Below are 20,285 nucleotides of genomic sequence, written 5' to 3'. Positions count from 1 at the left end.
ATCATATACAGTAAACTCTCATTAAACAGAACCTGAAGGGACCAAGGAAGTATGTTCTATTTAACAGGAGTTTTGTTTACTGAGAGATGAGCAGGGATGCAGAATACAAGCACGAAACCAGTCATATCAGAGGCATTTGTTCCATTTAAGCAGCAGTTCCATTTAAGAGATTTCCCTTTACTGAGAGTCAACTGTAATACTTTAGTGATGAATAAATACACACTACAACGATAACTAATTTTCAAAAGTGTCTGTAGTTTGCGTGAAGCCCGCACTTGTACTCATATAATACTGGCACCAATATTGGCTAGTGTTGATGAACTGTTGGCTATTCACTCCTATAACGGCATCACAAAATAATGCACATTTGCTATTATGCCTCTGCTTTACTCCAATAAATGCTTTGCATGCTATGGCAGCTCTGGTTAGAAAAATTTCCCACAAATTGCTACTCTCGTTACTAGAAATGACAAAGATAAATGTTGATAGAGCACTGAGGAGTGATGCGGTAAAGCTATGCTTTTACAGACTAGAAGTGAACTACAGTTTTGCAAAATACCTGAAACGCCGTAGTGAAGGGTAAGTGCCTTCTTTCCTGAAGTTCCTGAAGCAATACGTTGCAGCATCAGCTTTGTCTATGTCTGTATGGGTGTTACAAGTTTGTCATTAAGTGAGGGCTGTACTGCATTTTAAACGAACCGAAGTGTAAACATTTCAAGTTTTGTAAACCCTTCCTACGCTTAAAAGTTCAAATGTAGGAAAAACGACAGTCAGCAGACAAGAAATAATTTACACAAAGCCACCAGTAAGCCATAAGCAGTAAGTGGTTCGTCTTATAAGTGAAACTGTGACCTTGCTATGTGTCCAAGCCCCTGATTTTGTTTGCCTCTTGCTAGTTTTATAGAAAGTCTGCATTTTGCAAAACTGAAAAACTGTCCTCACCTCAGGTACTCATTGAAACGCTGGTCGCACTTGGGGCGAGCGTGAGGTGGGCTCCGTGCAACATCTACTCTACCCAGGTGAGTCCATATTCACCATGCTCAAATGAATGTTTGTGACTACTCTGAGAATGTTGTTCTCAGCACTCTCCTTGTCTTTTCTCAGAATGAAGTTGCAGCTGCTCTTGCTGAGGCAGGTGAGTCAAGTATTTCCTTTGGGACAAAACTTGGTTTAACCCTGTCCATTTTCCAAACCAGAAGAAAACGGGGTGTGCAAAATGGCGAGGACATTGACACAAACTCGCAAGGCATTCATCAACTACCATCTTTGGCAGTTTTTTAGCACTTACCAAAGTTGCTAGCTGGCAAACATCCTTTGGGCAGCAATTTACATAGTTGGTAGTTAGGATAAATTCTGTCCTGTGTCCTCGTCATGAACAACTCACCCTTCCCATCTCTGTCATTCCTTCATTCCTTCCACACAATGCTGCATGATGTTCAGCTGCCAGCTATGCACTACACACAGTGTAGTCAACAGGCTGTCTTTTCCACTGTCAGTCCTTCGTGATAACTTTTATAGTGCAGACTAACACACGGACAAAGAGAGGGAACGACACCTTTGTCCGTGTGTTAGTCTGCGCTAGAAAAGTTACTCCGATGTATATGTACCAACTAGCTCGCCTTTCAGTATTACTGTTAGTCAACCTCTCACTTGTCCTCGTCATTTTGTGCCACTAATTTTTTTTTTCAAAATAGACTTTTGCTGTCAGTACCACACTGATAACTCGAGCCAAGATGATAGCAGAAAAAATTAATATACTCAATATCGGGCCTAAAGTCCGCATTAATGTATCTTCATCATGTGACAGTATGACAGGGCGCCAAACATATAGATATCATAGCATCTTTTTAGCACAAGCCATCGGCGTTCAAACCTACGTTTGATGATGTAGAGGTGGGTTTCGTTCGTTGTGCTCATTTGCTGCCGCATACGCAGACAGCTATTAGTACCAACGTAATGTGTTCTTTGGGTTTTCTTTGTCGAAAATTTTTAGAGACATGCCTTTTTCTTATTATACAATAAAAATGAGTCTGCAATGGCTTCTATTTGAGGCTCAGTGTCCCCACGGGGGTAGAACATGCAAAATATTTGTAGAAACATATCTAATGTGATTGTCACTTCAGTTTAAAAGAGCACGCCTCTCATTCATGATGTACTTCACTGCATTTGATTGACCAAAATTGTGCGCTTTCATTGATAATTTTTCAGACATATCTGTTTTTGCCTGGAAGGGCGAATCTGAGGACGACTTCTGGTGGTGCATAGACAGATGTGTTCATTCAGAAAACTGGCAGCCAAACATGGTATGATATTTCTCTTTGCATGTTTTTGATTTTTCTGATTCATTAGATTTGTTGCGTTAAGCAAACAAATTTAAACATCTCTAGTGCAGTACAACATATCCATGTTTTAAAGTTACTTGATTGCCGTAAAAATGAGCACTGCAATAGGCTAAGGTTAATGTCACTGCACTAGGGACATGTTCCAGCTCTGGTAGCCCGGCTATTCAAAATGAATGCATCCACAGAACACGTTTTGCTGACGGGTATGTAAACTGTAGTGTGTACTAATAAGCATTAGGGCAATGCACATAATTTTCATCTCACATAAATGGTCCACAATTTGAGTTGATGAAAATTTTTGTGTTTCACATTCACCAAATACTGATTAGGTCATGAAAGGCTCTCATGATGTGTGCCGATGCAGTACTATTGGGCATGTGAATACCTATGGTGTGTTCTTAGCTTACAGTTTGAAATAAGGAATTATGCTAAAGTGTTCAGCAGAGATCTATCTCACGGTGGAGGGGAGCTTTCTTCTTTGTATCGGTTTCTTAATCCATCTTTAAATATCTGAGGCTTGATGTTCATTACGAATGAGGCATAGTGCAACTCTACAGGTCACCGTAATGGCACGTTCGCAACCTCAAAAGTGTGATAGTCAAAGCTCGTTAATTCGACACTGGTCAATTAGGGAAATCTGATAATTCAGGTGGGTTCTCTGGTCCCGGCCAGCATGTGCATTGTTCAGTGGCATCAATCTCTCGTTAATGCAGTCATATTCGGCTGCAACCCAGTTACTTTGAACGATCCTCTTACCGCGCAAGGTGCAAAGCACTGCATTGGTGCAACGCAAAGCAACAAAAACAGCATTTGCGGACAGCCAAAATGGCCGCGTGCTTTCAGAAAGGCGAGGTTGCCATCCACAATCACGTTATTCGTATGTAATAAGGTATGGGCTTAGAGCCTGTTTGTACTAAGACATGCAGATCTTGAGCCGTGTTCACATTGTGAGCGAAGTAGCGAATTACGAATATTGTGGCTTTTGCACTGCTCTTATGCAAAACAATTGCTGGATTTATGTATTTCGCAAGAAAATGAAAGTGCATTGATATAATAGACAGTAGTTTACTGTTTTCTTTAAATTTTCGATAATTTGACATTCGGTTACTTCAGACAGTTTTTCCTGTCCCGTGAAATCCGAATTAACGAGCTTTTACTGTTATACAAAGCGATTTGTGTTCCTCAACGCATTCTCTTCTGTGTGCCACCCAGATTCTGGATGATGGTGGTGATGCGACGCACCTTATGCTCAAGAAATATCCGGCCATGTTCAAGCTGATCAAGGGCATTGTCGAGGAGAGCGTGACAGGCGTGCACCGCCTGTACCAGCTCTCAAAGTCCGGCAGGCTCACCGTACCGGCCATGAATGTCAACGACTCTGTCACCAAGGCAGGCACTCATTATTCCCCTCATTTCTCAAAGTTTATTTTGAGCGATAATGTTACGTGTGTGTTTGTGCTCGTAAAGGGACACTAATGAGAAAAACGATTTTTCTCATGTCAGTGCATTATTCTTTCACAATTCCAATGTCACCATGCTTGCTGCGAGAAGATGCTTGGTAAGTGAGAAAACGCGGGTGGCAATGCCACCTGAAAATTCTCGCACCAAACATAGTGACGTCATAGATTTTGACGGCATCTACTAGGCCCTACGTAGTTCCTTATCAGTAAAAATTAAGTACATAGTCCTGTGAGGGGGTCATAGACTTAACATACCAAGTTTCAGGAAATTTCATTGTGCCAATGTCACCAATATAAAAAAAAGCACTTTGAAATCCGTGGCATCACGTGTAAGAATTTTCGAAAGAAATTTAAAAAATGAAACATTGAACTTGATTTCGTCCTCCATTAAGGAACCTATGATGGTGAAATTAACGACATTACAGTGCTCAGAGTACAAATTATCAATCTAAACCGATCAACCTAAACCGATTCAAACCGACTTTAGTGTCAATTTAGCCCTATAATGCCATGAAGAAAAATGGAACAAAATGTTCACTATAATTTCTAACAATGGAGAATAAAAAAAGAGTAAAATTATATTTGACTTTGAGCAATTGACTAATTGGTGCAGTAATTATAATTGGTTCAACTATACAGGCTCGAACATTGTTACAGCATATCACAAATGCAATGGTAGGGTTTGCATTCTGTTTCCCCTGCTAAAGATCAGCATTTTGCAGCAAATATGATACATATGTCATTACAGGGTTAAAAATGAGCTTTAGTTCGAGAACTCGTACTTAAAACATAGGACTGAAAAAGTAATTTTTCTTACTAACGACTGATTTAAGCTTATTTCAATGAGGTGTGTGATTGAAGAGAGATTTTAATCTAGTGACTGTAGAAGATGTATATTCAATTCATCTCGTCATTTTTCTCAGAAAATTTCTGAAACTAAAATAAAGTATGTAGTACTGTCTGATCAACACCTCTGCATCTGGGCAGTAAAAGTCATAATCAGGATTTTGTAAACTTCACATAACACATCTCATGTCAAGGGAATTCACACATGTGGTATAAATTTATAACACAGCAAATTTGCACATAGTTCTTGTAAATTCTAACATCTATATATCAAAACCTTTCATGAACAATGTAATAAATTTGCATAAGCTCTAAATTCATATATCAAATTTGTCCACCTATAATGGTAGTACAACAGATGTTCTTTAATGAGCTACGCAATATCACATGTAGTGTACAGTTACGGGATTCTAAAGGTCGTGCTTTTTTTAACTTTCCAGTTTTCAAAAATTTTCAGTCTTAAACTGAACCCCTGCTTTTTAGACATGCTAGGACTTACTTATTCTCCCCATCTTTCTTTGTTTTATGATAATTTAGTGTATGAACATAATTTCATAATGTTTGCAATGTGCTCTGTAATAGGTGTTTTCCTATTCAATTTGAATCTGTATTCTGGCAGTTCTGGTCATTGTGGTATTTACTTATTACCTTGTTGGCCCTGTTTTTTTTGTGCAGACAAAGTTCGACAACCTCTACAGCTGCAGAGAATCCATCCTTGATGCGTGAGCATGTTACTTTCATATTCATATTAATAGTATTTAACACTACAGACTATCATAAACAGTACTACTGGTGTAAGACCCAGAATATAGAAGAAAAGAAGTGTTATAGGGTGGGACGGGACAGGCGTTAATCCCCTCTGCCCCTATCCCGCCTGAAAGAAACTGCCGGACTGACCTTAATTAATTAATTTATTTATTGTACCCTCAGGGCCCGAAGGCATTACAGAGGGGAGTGGGGATACATAAAGAATACAATAAACAGCAAACCATAAAGGAACAAAAAATGTAAAAATACAAAGTGGCTGGCGAAAACTCACAACAAGACAAGGGAAAATAGCAGCGGAACAATTGTTCCAGAATAATGGAACATTTCCGTGCTCCTCCAGAAATTCAATGTGTAAAATGGCATTTGTGACTTAAGGCAGCTCTTCAGAAAGTTCATTATGCAGCTAGCAGCCCAGTCCAGCTCCTTCTTTGAGCTCACAATCATGTGTTGCTTTTTTCATGTCGATGGCACATGCATTTGCAGGCTCAAGCGATCGACCGACGTCATGTTTGGCGGCAAGCAGGTCCTGGTGTGTGGTTATGGCGAAGTAGGCAAGGGATGCTGCTCGGCCCTGAAGGGCATGGGCGCCATCGTGTACGTCACCGAGATCGATCCCATCTGTGCCTTGCAAGCCTGGTCAGTACACTCTGTACTTCTTATCTAAACACATTTGTTTAAAATGTAAGCAGTCTCTCAAAATTAGTTTTCAGCACATTAAAAATGTCAAGAATGATGGGAACTGTATGGTGTAAATGTTGTGCACTAGACACTCATATGCAAATAAGGCTAAAGTTCAGGGGAACATGGAAGCTTGAAGTGATTAAAATCCTTGAACACAAGGTTCCATGAACATGGGAAATGCTTCAAGCTTTCATTTCCCCCTGAACATGCTCCATCGATGCAATACAAGACGGCCTGTCTTTGATTCACCACAAGCTGATTAATTGAAAAGGATGCAATATTGGTGACTGAACAGCATGAGCTCAAGCACCACTGCAATTAATATATCATTTGGTTCTTTGCAAGATTACTGCACCAAATGTATTGCACTATTCTTGAACATTCATGTAGCAAACACAAGGCTGTTATATTATGACCTTATAGCTAAAATCTTGGAATTTAAGCAATCGCACTGCTTTTTCTCCTGTGCATTCCGTGTTTGTCCTTTATATTGTACATTGATTGTTAATCTGCAGTTCAATTAATGAAACCATCCCTACACTTAGTTGAGCAAAAGGGTGCGGTACACATCATTGTCGCTTGGTGCAAGGTACGATGCTTACAGGACAGCAAAACGTTTCTTCTGTGGTTTCAGCATGGACGGCTTCCGTGTGGTGAAGATCAACGAAGTTGTTCGCAACATTGACATTCTCATCACTGCCACTGGTAACAAGAACGTTGTCCAGCGAGAACATATGGACAAGATGAAGAACAGCTGCATCGTCTGCAACATGGGACACTCCAACACTGAAATCGATGTGGTGCGTGCTGGGATGCATTTTGTTGCTTTTTATTGTGTCCAGCCTTCCTTCCATCTACAGTGCTGGAGACATTATTGAGCTTAGTGTGTACATATGTGTAAAAAAAGACACATTGTTATGAATGTGCAAATATGTACAACATTGGCTAGGGTGTTAAAGAAAATGGTTTTAAAAGTGAGGCTGTACGTAGTCGACCCTTCGACGTTCGTTGGCATAACACAAGCGTGTCACATACAGCAACAACTCTTGCAATGCTGCTTGTGTTCTAACGCAGCTGTAATAGTAATACTGTATGCGCTTTGAGCGAGTGCACAGGTGGAATGAGCCACGGCTGCACTGAAACGCTGCCGTAGCATTCCAGCATGGCTGTGAATGAGGATATCATCGCGCCATAGCTTTACATAGCGCGTGAAATTAAGAGCAATGATACAGCACAGGAGTACTTAGAAAATACTTGCAAAACATAGGAGTACTTAGAAATACTTCCAAAAAATTTAATGTAGAAAGGCAATAGACTGATGGAGGGGGCATCAGCTTTGCTGTTTTGACGGCTTTCACAAATGGGATGGCTGCTTTTTTTTTTTTTTTTTGGAGAGTGAGAAAGCAAGAAAATAAAAGAGAATAGAAACATGACGATCACATTAAGGCAAGCATTGCTCGCATCCTATGGGCCATTTGGAACATACAGCTGTCATTCGTGATGACTGGCTGACAACACACACTATGCTTTTAGTTGTGCTTTTCGCACGTATTCCCTTTTTTTCGTGGTTGTCATTGGTGTTAAAAACAGCGGTACGTCTTCGTACACTGTTAAGCACTCCGCCAACTAGCTGATCACTGGTTGCACTGAATTTTCCAAATGCTGCTGCGAAAAGTGTAAAACATAGAAGAAAAAAAAGTTACACCATCTCCCGCTAAAGGGGACCAGGAGGCGATGCGAAGCTGGAGCACTTGCACGATCCCGTTCTATTGGCGTTCATTGGGCATGCTACCGACCTCGCATCATGGAATGTGAAGAGGAACATTACGTGCGTCGTGTCTTCCCCGCTTGCCCTGTGAGAATTAACGGCCAGGCTAGAGGGAACGCAGTTGACAGGCGCGCGAGAGGGGGCCAGTGTAGGAGAGGAGAGAGCGCATGCGCTGGCGCTCATCGCGGCGTTGCGCAGGAGAGAATTTCGGCATGTCGAGCCTGCATTTCAGAGGAGTAAACCGAAGCAAGCGCTGGACAACGTGCGCAGCGCTCTACCCGCTTGAAGGAGAGGAGACTAGAGGAGGAGAGTAGCACATGCGCCGCAAGAGCAGAAGCGAGAAAGCAGGAGAAGCGCAAGCAGGGGCTGGGAGAGAAGTGGAGAGAGTAATCCGCAGCTGTTGGAGAGAGGGAAGGAGGAGAGTTCCGCATGCGTAGTGTGAGTGCGGACGCCCAGGCCAAGGCGGTGGGACATACCCCCGAGCAAGAGATGCTTCGCATCTAAAAATGGGATTTTGACATCATGGGACTTAAGTAAGCACTTTCTTTTTTACAATTGCAGCAAAGCCTGCGGACTCCTGAGCTGACATGGGAGAAAGTTCGTTCGCAGGTGGACCACATCATCTGGCCAGATGGGAAGCGCATTGTGCTACTCGCTGAGGTGAGTGTGTGCTGCAGAACATTGCATAGACAAAAGCGTTGGGATTCATTGAGAACAGCACCACATCTGAAGACTCTTGTGTCCCTTTAATGAAACCCAGGGGCATTATTTTTAGTCTTTAACAGTAATGGGGTAATTATGATACAAGTGTTAAAAAGTGGACGAAAAGGCAACTTGACACTCACTGGGACCGAGCCTACAACCTTCAGATAGTGCCACTTTGATTTGTTTACACTTATATCATAATTACCACGTAATTATATTTGCCCCTATACCTTCCTCAGTTTCATTCTCAGTTTTTTCATCAGGTTGTACATAGCAAAGAAGACGAGCCCTTGATCAACTCCCCTTCCTTTGTGTCCATCTAAGTTGCATGGCTTGTTTGGGTCAGCTGGTGTTGTAGGATTGGATTAGAGGTGATGCCATGTTATACGGATGTGACCCAGGAACAGCAGTTTTCATCCAGATATCAGATATGGCTGTGATGTGTAGGGTCCTTAGTTTTTGGATTGGTTTATATGAAAACTTCTGTGAGAAATCGGACTCTTTTTTTAAAGAATAGCGCCATAATTATTCAATTCTTCATGGCATGAATTGTATTGGTAACTCGTTCAAAATATTTGCTTATTTGTTGTTATTTATACAGTAGACTCCCATTAAATGGAAGGGACCACGAAAGTCTGTTCCATTTAACAGGAGTTACTGAGAGATGAGCAGGGGTGCAGAATTCAAGTACAAAACCAATCATATAAGAGGCATTTGTTCCATTTAAGCAGCAGTTCTGTGTATGAGATTTCCGTCTACTGGTAGTCTACTGTAACTGCAACACATGTCGATGTACTAAAGAGAAAAGCACCTTTGACCAGCTCTGCTCTTTACAAGCCGTGAGCTCTTTATGAGCCAAACAGTGACGATCACATGCGATGATCCGGTGTGACGAGCTGAGGTGGTTGAGAAGCGTGTGGGGTGTCTGTTTTGTATTGAACAGTTGTGCTAGTGCTTTTGCATACTCATGTAACCCTCACCATGTGCAGGGACGTTTGGTGAACTTGAGCTGCTCCAGTATCCCCTCCTTTGTGGTGTCCATTACTGCGGCAACTCAAGCTTTGGCTCTGATCGAGCTCTACAACGCCCCTCATGGGCGCTACAAGAGCGACGTCTACCTGCTGCCCAAGAAGATGGGTGCGTTTACATTTACGTGTTATTATATTTCATGCTTTCGTACCCATGTAACAAGGCTAAACAACAGTAATACATGAACAAAAATTAGGGGTGTGCGAATATTCGAAATTTCGAATATTTTTCGAATAGTGTTTGCTATTCGATTCGATTCGCACTGAAATTTTACTATTCGAACTATTCGAACTTCCCAAAGACAAATGCAGTCAACATCCGGTTGAAAGTGACCCCTTCAGATTTTCAATATGCTTCACCTCATTACACTCTCGTATTGCGGCAAAGCTGCCTTTCAAGCTCCGTTACGGGCGAACTTAAGCAAGAGACAGTCAACGTCTGATTGGAAGTGGTTCCTAGATTTTCAATATGCTTCACCTCATCACAACCCCGTATTGCGGCAAAGCTGCCTTTCAAGCTCTTCTACGGTCGCAAATGTATTAACTCAAGAAAACGCTGGTTCCAATATGGAGATGAAAGATGTGGCAGAGTTGGGGGCTCAATTAATGCTGTTTTGGACCTGAAATTTGGGCAGGAAGTCTGAAAAATCGGACGCCGAAGCTTTTTAGCATCCAAAATTTCAGATGTTCTTATATATCGACGTCTACGAGGTAGATTTGGAACTCCAGACTTGAAGGGAGCACACCCTTGTCTGCCACATCAGTTAGCCTTCCACAGAAGTTGAAAGAGAAGGAGAGGCTGAGGAAATGGCATCTCTGCCTATCACGTGTAAAGTGTTGTCGGCAACACTTTGGTTGCACCAAATCATGTACAGGGGTGGTCAAAAGTTCCCAGGCCGCAACGCCCGGCCCTGGAGCAGCGGCTCGCTACTATCGGGGCGCTTCCATCGCAATCACGCCTTGGCGCACGCTGGCGTCCAGCGTGTGCGTGGAAGGGGAGGGGGTGGTGTATCCCTCTCTCTCTTTGTTGCTCTCCTTCATAAGGAACCTAGGTATAAACTACTACTGTGCAGCGCTGCTTATTCCACTAAGATGTTCCAACTAGCCCCAACACAAGCTCTTCTGAATACATTTCAGGCTCCGACCATGCTCGTATGCAGCCAAATGGCCTGCGAAGACGGTTGATAGAACCACCGCAGTGCCAATGGAAAGTTAAACTCACGATATTGTTTTCCAGGAAGCCGAAAACCACGGTAATGTATATGGTGCCTAGCTAAATGTGGCCGCAATCATGATGCGTCAGTTTTCTGGAAGACTGCCGCCTCGCTACACGCTGCACAGTAGTAAAACATCGACGAGTGGACAGTGAGGGAACATGACGCACCAAGTTTATATATCGCTTTTTTATCAAGGAGAGCAAGAAATGGAGAGGGGGCCCCTCACCCTTCACGCACACACTCGACGCCAGCGTGCGCCAAGGCGTGATTGCGATGAGAGCGCCCCGATAGCAGCAAGCTGCTGCTCCTCAGCCGGGCGTTGCGGCCTGGGAACTTTTGACCACCCCTGTACATAAATACAATTCGGCCTCTACATTGCCTCATTCTTGATAAGAAAGACAATCATGAAATATGACCCCACCAGCGCTTCATCAACCTTGCGAAAAGAAACACTTTCATGTTGCTATCTCACAAGAACATACTTAGGGATTCTCTGCAACTTTTTCTGTAATTTCACTTCGAATTATTCGAAATGTTTGAGAAATATTCGAAAATTATTCGAAATTATTCGATTCGATTCGCACTCAATCTTTATTATTCGAATTCGCTTCGCACCCAAAATTTTGCTATTCGCACAGCTCTAACAAAAATACTTGAGATAGCAGAGTCATTACAGACTAATACTACAGCAACCGTATTGGTGTTGGTTTAGGAATCCAGTACACTTAGATTATTTTCAAAATGCCCATCAATTGCTATGAGCTTTGGTGACCGCACTCATAAAATCACAAGAGTAAAACGAAATTGAAACACGAAAGGTGAACAAACATTGATACATGAAATTGAGGATTGAACGAAATCTCGTCTGGTTGGAATGTAGTGGCATGGTAGAAATAAAAACACTGAACGGCGACCAAAAAGGTTTCGTTAAAAATACAGTAATGTTTCAGCCTCCCATGTGGAAGCTTTATTCAGTCAGAGTGAACAAGGCTTCCGTGGAAGCCGGAACGTTATTATATTTTTAACAAAACCTTTTTGATCGGCGTTCACGTTTTTATTTCTACCAAGACAGTGATACACGGTGGCACAAAAAAAATAAGAAATTGATTTTAAGAAATGCAAAAATTATACGCAATGCACATGGGAGTTAAGTGTCAACTTCATCATGGATTTTCATTTTTGTCATTCATCATGGCAGTGTTATCTGCTGTCCGTTGCCAACTTGCTCAGCCTTTTTGTATTATGATAATTGGTGTTCATCTATATTCATTAAATCCTTTTCTTGTGTCAATTCGTTATTGTTCCCTAGAAGAGCATTATCAAATTGTATTCTACTCAGTGTGTCAGCTATGCTTACCTATGTCATAAGCTTCATGAGCACCGTTATTTTAGAACGACTTCTACCTTGATGGAATTTGCATTCAAACTTGGCTCACCTTGAGATAAGTTTTGTCCTTCGTTCAGTATGATTCAGCATGTCCGGTCACCCTTGCCAAGCTGACTGGGGATTCTTAACTAGTAATTAGCATGTCTGCGGTGTGTTAAACCTCGTTTAACGAGTGTGTATGTTTATAAAATGTATTTCATTGCAGACGAGTACGTTGCCAGCCTCCACCTCCCGACATTTGACGCCCATCTGACTGAGCTGACTGACGACCAGGCCAAATACATGGGCCTCAACAAGGCTGGGCCTTTCAAGCCCAACTACTACAGGTGCGCTTCTGTGTATATTTTTCGCAGTGAAGTTGTCTGATCTGTGGCATCATCATCATTATCGTTGCAGTAGTAGTAGTAAGAGCAGTAGCACTATGTGTCACACAGGTCACGTGACCAGAGGGGGAGTGAATAAATAAATAAAATAAAATGAAGATAATGCTCAAAGTGAAGATTATCGAAATAATGACAGCGCTCAAAAATTGGGTCGCACACGTGCACGCACACACACACACACACACACACACACACACACACACACACACACACTCACTTTTGCCCTTCCGAGTCTCTAGCCTGCCTTCGCTTCTCGGTGGAGACCTAAACGGTGCCGCAAGGAAAGCCAAAGGACAAATGCCTTCCGGCTCCTATCGTTATTTGCATCTACATCGAATTTTCACTCATGGCCAAGGCTGATTTTTCACTCACAACCAAAGACGCCAACGACGCTGACACCGGAATTCCTGCAAAACAATGTTTTTGACGCTGTCACGTTTGAATGTGTAAGCGCATGTATTTCAAATCTAGCAGTGGATCGATGACACCACGTGATCTCGCTAGCCAATCACATGCACTCGCACGCTTACAGCTTAGCTGTCCGGCGGTTATCATGGAGTGGAACTGGGTCAAATTTTTTTCTTTGTTACATGTACAAAGTGTATTGGTTGAGTGTCAGTCGTTATGTGCTGAAACCTACCAGCGTTTTCTCTCTAGTATTTTACCTTATGGTTATAATTCTAAGAAATTCTTCCTGACTTTTTCTTTTGTCTTCTTGTCTCGATCTGTACATTTCTTTTTAAGAACAACCAATTGAAGCACTGCCTTCACCCTAACTTAAGTAGCATAGTAGTGTGACATTATTGTCGTTCTGCATTATAAAGGAACACCACTCCAGTAAATTTAATTCACAAATTTGTTGCTGCAGTTTAGCAGAACTTTGAACCCCTTTTTAAATGTGTTCATAAAAGTTGATCAGCACTTTTACAAAGGCTAATTAACACGATAAAAAAAATGACAGCTGCAGTTTTTGCTTTGGAGGAAACAGATTTCATTTTGTTAATATTTTCATTGTCCAATACTAGTGAGAGCATTGAAAGTGTGCTTTACGTTTCCCTACCTTCCTGCACTCCTGAAATTCTCCAACGTTGCTAGTTCAGTGCTTGCACCTAACTTCATCAGTTGTACACAGAGTAACAGCTTTGGTGAAAAATTGCAAGTTCATTTATTTATCTGCTGAAATGTTGGCCTACCTCTTCATTGAAGGTATTTGAACACCGCGGCACTCAGATTCTAAGAATTAAGTCATGGGCATGATTTTCTGACACAGCAGCCACATTTCATTGCAGGCGAGCTACAAAAACACCCACATCCTGTGCCTTGCATGCACATTAACGAACTATTTCAGACCCCCCGCATAGCGTTCAAATGCTGAGCCCAGGCACGTAGCCAGGATTTTTTTTCGGGGGGGGGGGGGGGGGCCAAGGCCTAACTGTCCGAAAAAAAGTATTTCCATGGCAAAAATAAAACAAAAGTTTCCCGGGAGTATAGAAGGCCGGACGACTTTCAAGGGGGGCCCGGGCCCCCCGGGCCCCCCCCGTTGCCTACGTGCCTGGCTGAGCCCAATAAATCAAGGAATAAGTGAATGGACGTTTAGTCATTTATGAATGCAAATGAATGTTTGGCACGTATACTCTTGCACGACTTCATAAATGATGACATGAACAAGCAACAAGCGCGTATGAGGAAAACAGCATTAGCATTTACAAAAAAAGAAGTACTTTGTCTAAGTACTATATTACTTTGGCCCTGTGTTTCTTGCAAACTAACAGGCTAAAAAATAGAGTACCGGTTTGACCAAGTTGGAATTGCAATTGCATGCCACACTTTCAGTTCTTTCAAGCTTTCATCCCATAGTCTCCATGTTGTTGGCAAAATGGGATGTCAAGCCATAATGATTAATCAATCAATCGATGTTCTGTCATGTTTGTTTCCCTTTCTTTCCCAGGTATTAACTGCCACGTCGTCACATAGTAGAGCAAGGGAACAGCCGAGCATTCCAGTGGGCACAGCCGGAACAAGGAAGGGAGGAAAGAAGCCTTGGAACGCACCTGACCGAAAGGGGAAAAGCCGCATGTGTTGAAAAAGCAAATGCGAAAAGAAGTTTACAACCATGAGGGGATAAAGGGTAAAGAGGGGAGGAGGGGTATTGGAACGGCTCAGCGAAAAGGAGAGGGAAGAAGTGTGAATCAATACGTTCATCCCTCTTGTACATAGGCTAGACTCTCTTTCTCTCTTTTAGTGCCTGTTACGAGACAGCGAGATACTACGTGGATCGATGACACTTCTCTCCCTCTTGTACATAAACGCTTATAGACTTTCTTAGTGCCTGTTCGAGATGGCGAGATCACCTTGCAGCTGATAATCCTCGTGGTTATACATAGAACGTCTTAGGAATCGAGCACCGCGCTAGTTTGAAATGTAGCCCGACCGGCGCACGGTCAGACTGTCTTCACGTTTTGCGTCCACTCCCCCCGGATACGAGGCTAGCCCCATCTCGTTTTACTTTTCCTCTGGATTCCTTACACGGGAAGTGCAAACATCCTTTTTCTTTCTTTCTTTCTTTTTTCACACTTGGTGTAAATTTTGCTGCATCAGCCACACAGAAATGTGATTGCAGATAACAAGAAACCGGTGTTGTTGACTGTGGCAGTCTCAGTATTGGCGTTTATTTAAGTGTTTCAGCACCCATTTTTTAAATGCTCCGATTCATTGCTGACAGCACTGTATGGGTCTTTTTCATTTAACAGTAACTTTTGGATGATGGAGTTAACTTACATAGATATTCCAGTTACACAACTACGTATCACAAGTACGTTTCTTTACTCACTCGTTGTTTACTGCATATTAAGCGCGTGTGCAATCTGTCATTTGGCATTACATTTTGCTCTAGCAGGTAACGAGCTCATCACTCTGTCACTAATCAAAAAGCACCTTATTAGCGTCGTTGTAAGCAGGCAACCCTTGCAGTTTTCTGAAAATTTGTGCTGCAATAATATTCCACTGCAAAGTTTTTTTTAAAACTTACCGGTGTAGCTTCTTTTTGCTTTCCTTAAACTTCCACTTGTGCACTTGCGAGCTGTTGAAGAGGCGCTTTCGTGGGACTTGATCCTCCTAAACGGTTGGTTAAGAAACATGGTGGCAATTTCTACGGTCACCGGCTAGTGCTTAACCGTTCCCAAACTGCCGAGACAAAACTTAAAAACATCGCATTTGTGTCGGACTCACGAGAAGTATTAAGAGTGTCTGATTCATGTCCATCATCTATTTGGAACAGTTCTATTAGGGAATTTTTTTGTAGGGGGAATGATTTGAGTGAGGAAGTGTTGGCTTCTGCGCGAAAAAGTTCCATGCCCAGTATCACTCCTTCCCTAAGTTCTCACCGAGGGGCCTCAGTGAGGAATGTTGCCATGACTCTAACGAGAACACGTCGAGATATTCAACTTGCATGTTGGGGTCATACGTTACAGCTGCCAAAATATAGCTGAACATCGTCGAACATCTGTACCCGCCAGGTACACGCATTAAGTGGGCATTTACCAAACAGGCCGAAGGCAGAACAAATTATTGCAGCCTGTCGGCAAGGTTGGGGGCCGTTCCACGAGATGCACATGATTGGTAAGACGAAAGGCAGGCTTCATAGCATGATAAAAAATTGCGCATCTGTTGCAATCGACCATTTTAAGAATTAGAACCATGTCCTCTTGATTACATCGCTCCTTTTGGCAGAGGCATTTACTTTACATCAGGTTTTGACATCCTGTTAGCCTACCTGATAGAACGTCTTTCGTTAAGATTTTTAGTATGTGTTCCTTAGATTTGCTTGATGTACACAACACGGTAGGAACGCATCCTTTCAATCCATCTTACTGCAGATTTGGAGAGAGACCGCCCATCGGTAAAAATATTACCACGGGAGGACAGAAACGCGTATTTCGCGACATTCTAACATAACGGCCTGCCTGCCCGTAGTTCGCTAGTGCCTTGGTATACAATTTTAACCTAATGAACGTAGTGCCCTAATAATAACGGCTGTTCCCTCCGCTGCTCACTCCTCGAAACAGTGCTCGAAATTCTTAGTGTTTCGTCCCCGAGTCTCGGAAAATGAAATTTCAATGAAGATAGGCCAGGTTAGTAGGCTGACATTCTGAGCCTTTAGTTTTGTTTTATTTTCCACGCTTAAGCTCTGCTCCCAAAAAAGGTTTCATCTTTCAAAGCCATTCGCTACGGATTGGACTGTTGCGAGAACGTGGCGTAGGGCAAAAAAAAAAAGTGAGACTCGTGAAGGGGCACTTGCTGCCTTTGGGGCTGGTCATTTAATCGCTGCCTAACATGCATCTAGCTCTTCTGAACGTAATACTAGTAGTGCATAGGGCTGTCAAACAATCCATAGAGCTTTGCTGCTGCTCCTAGTTTGCACAACCAAGCCTGTTTTGGTCCTACTGGTTCGAAGAGCCGAAATGGGAAGTATGGTTGCCCAGGCTTTTGCTTTTTCTTCACCGCTGCATTTATTATTGTCCATGCCGTTGTGTCGCAAGTATGTGACTCCACATTCTGGCAAGACCTTCTTCAGTGTACAAGTCAACAGGTATCGCCACATCTGTTAGCAACTTGTGATTTTTAAACGCTTTCGTATACACCTTCGCTCAGTGGCCAGAGCTTTGTTTTGGAATTGTCCCGGTTGATCTATAGTGGCTGATGCCACGCTCGTTCGCAGCAATATGTAGTCATGCTTTGCTATCTTGCTTCGTTGAAGTGTTATCTATATTATCTTTACATACGCATACCGAATAAGCACAACACAACACAACATTCCTGTATGACAGAAAAACAGTGCAGCTCTAAGGTCTTGTCTCAGACACTTCTGCCGTGCTTTTGGTCTTAGACTGTGTAGAAGGTATCGCTGTGCGAGTACTGTTCCAAGCTTAAATTGTGTTCAAGTGAAGTAGCAAAGTGAAACAAAAGGCATTAGCAAATCATTAATCCACACTTTATAACCAGTAATCTTTTTTTATTAACCTTAAAGTGTAACATCCTCTTACTGGTTCCTGCTCTTGTATCTTCAACGCTTCCTTCTTAAGGATTTTCATTATCAGTATTCAATATCTGCAGTCACGTTTTGCATTAGAAATGAAGTTTCTTTTCATTGAACTTGCTCTTCACCAATAAGTCATTTCTGTAATGCTTGCATTGCCCCTTTATTGATTAGATGTTGTGACGAGTAGGCACTTTATATGGAGCTTTTGATGTTCACGCTGCAATCAGTGCCACCTAGGATCGCTTTTAATTTTTTTTACTTATTCACACAGACCTACTTGAAAGATTACGGTGTCTTACGCATCACATAATAGGGGCCTTTTTGCTGCCATTACGCAAGACTGCCTTGCGTTGGGATACGAAGTATGCTGTGCTTCAGTGATTCTCTGATATGTCCCCATTTCAGTTGTATCACGTTGTATTTGCGTTTTATCATTCCTGTCATCTAAGGTACATTCACTGTATTAAAATAATATTAAGTGCATTAGAATGCTGTGAAACCTCTGAGAAAGAAAAAAGTTGTACAACAGTTTGATGGATATTTTTTCTCGTTTCTTTTTATCCCCGTGAAGTTTCTGGCACTGTGAATTTAGTACGGTGGTTCTATTTTGCATTTCTTTGCACTGTGTCGTCACTGAATGTTTCTGCTTTAACCACTTCCATGTTTACATTTTCGTTGGCAGTTGCAACTATTATCATCTCTCCTGTGGTGTTGAAACATCTGCAGCATAAGCGTATCAGACATATTAGTGCATTACAAATGCAAATTACTGATGACTACCTGTAACAATATTGCTGCTATAAACGAATAACGCAGCGATACTGTAACGAGTAATGACTTAATGCTCCCCATCGACCAAGTGCAGTCAGTAGCGTGTCCTGATTTTGTGCAAATACTGACTGCACTTGGTCGATGGGGAGCATTCAGCCATTACTCGTTACAGTATCGCTGTGTTATTCGTTTATAAGAGCAGCAGTGCAATTAGTCATCAGTAGAGTTACGATGATGTACACTAGCAGGCTTCGATATAACATAAATGTATCCCACTGAAATTTTCTTCTTAACTAATCTAAATAAGCGATGTGGTGCTTCCCTCTACAATGAACGTGCCATACAAAAGGAGGAAGGCCTGCATGTAATTACACTTCAAAGTGGGTCTAATTGAAAACTTTGCTCGCCTCAAGTTGATTGTCAGTTAAATTGCACGGACACGCTAAGGTAGTCCAAAACATGGAGTGGGTTAATGTGCAGAAGCTGAACTAAATAACTGTGTGACAGTGCAGATGATTTTAAGTCTGTAGAACGTATTAGATAAAATTGAAGATTGTTGTAAGTTTTTATGCTGAGATGCCTTTCAGGCTAACATGGCAATGTCTTTGAAGCTTTCTATTATGGTTGGTTGAATAAGTCCACCGACGTTTTGAGCTCTTATTTAGTCCACCGCAGCCACACCTGCGCTATTTCAGTGTTCAAGCACAAAACACCACACGTGGTCTTTATAGACTGGAAGTCGCCATGAGATAGTGTCACTTATTGCAACTAGGACAAAAAATTTGAGCTGCAATACCATATTCAGTTAATGTGAGATCAGTATGCATACAAATGCTGTCTTCTGTAGTGATATTCAGAAAGGTCTATCATATAATCCTTACCGTATAACAGGCTGTAATTGCATGTGAAATGGTAGATGCATACGGCCTCTGAGTTTAACGTTAATGCGAAGCTTTGTATACACTGCTTTTTAGCTTTTTGTACTATGAGTTTGGGTTTGGTGTCCTTAAGAGCTACCTGCTTCGGTGCTTCACATTGTTTTGGAATTGTCGGTGCCATTGTCCACAGCTTTTCCCTTTGCTCGGTGCGAACATTTTCTGCGAATGTTTTAGGAGGGATTGTGCTGGAAATGGGAGTTTTAAGCAGAGATGCCTTTTTTTTGCTACTGTTTGTGTTTAATTTTGCCCTGCTTTTTGTGGGAAATCTTTCACAGAGACAATGACAGTTGCAGAGACCGCAGGGCTTCTGCAGCTCGCGAAGAGCTGTTGCTCAAAAGTTCTAGGTTGGTGTCATACGGAGAAAACATCTTGCGAAGCATTAGGAGCTCTTCTGCAGCAATCTGCTGATGAGAGACGTGAAGGAAATGGGAAGGAGGATGGAAACAAGATGCAGATTGTGGAACTTCACACAAACTCTGGCTTCCACGCTATGATTTGTTGCAGTTTTTGTTGCCTGGTTGCTCTGCTTACGCCTTTCTTTTTCTTGTCCTCTGTATGTTGTAACAATATATTGTTTTTGATAGTAAAATATTGTTTTTCAATGCGATTGTCTCTGGTTGTGTGTTCTTGTGCATTTTTTGCACTGAGTTCAAGGTCTTCATAGGGTATCTGCTCGGTTATCAGAGGGTATCGGCAGCATAGAGCTGCTGGCATTTGCTATGCAAGTATTGTCTGAAAGGGTCTAATGACTGCCTATCTGATAACAATATCTGATAACAGTCTATATCGGGGGTCGGCAACCTGTGACCCACGGGGCACTACAATGCGGCCCCAGCACGTCGTCAGAACCCCTCCCTCATCACCTTGTCCCTTTACATCTCCACTGTAAAGTTCCTATCTCGACTGTAACTTCCTATCTCGACTGCAAAGAAGCTCTCTCAGAATTAAAGAAA

General features: G+C 42.2%; 1 protein-coding gene across 8 annotated transcripts in view; it reads left to right on the top strand.

The window, feature by feature from the left end:
• LOC119406943 (adenosylhomocysteinase-like 1) overlaps positions 1-19,939 on the top strand; it is a 277,734-nt gene extending 257,795 nt beyond the window's left edge. For all 8 annotated transcript variants that reach the window (XM_037673731.2, XM_037673734.2, XM_037673733.1 and 5 more), the window contains 11 exons: positions 948-1,019; positions 1,105-1,135; positions 2,209-2,303; positions 3,555-3,731; positions 5,324-5,370; positions 5,900-6,052; positions 6,732-6,897; positions 8,427-8,525; positions 9,560-9,707; positions 12,408-12,528; positions 14,534-19,939. In XM_037673731.2, the coding sequence (XP_037529659.1) occupies positions 948-1,019; positions 1,105-1,135; positions 2,209-2,303; positions 3,555-3,731; positions 5,324-5,370; positions 5,900-6,052; positions 6,732-6,897; positions 8,427-8,525; positions 9,560-9,707; positions 12,408-12,528; positions 14,534-14,540 (1,116 nt within the window). In that variant the 3' untranslated portion in view covers positions 14,541-19,939. The remainder of the gene's footprint in view (positions 1-947; positions 1,020-1,104; positions 1,136-2,208; positions 2,304-3,554; positions 3,732-5,323; positions 5,371-5,899; positions 6,053-6,731; positions 6,898-8,426; positions 8,526-9,559; positions 9,708-12,407; positions 12,529-14,533) is intronic.
• The last annotated feature ends 346 nt before the right edge of the window (positions 19,940-20,285 follow it).

This window comes from Rhipicephalus sanguineus, chromosome 10 (genome assembly GCF_013339695.2).
Source record: "Rhipicephalus sanguineus isolate Rsan-2018 chromosome 10, BIME_Rsan_1.4, whole genome shotgun sequence".
NCBI classification, from domain to species: domain Eukaryota; kingdom Metazoa; phylum Arthropoda; class Arachnida; order Ixodida; family Ixodidae; genus Rhipicephalus; species Rhipicephalus sanguineus.
Note: the sequence above shows the minus strand (reverse complement) of the source record. Positions and strands in the feature narration are given on the sequence as shown.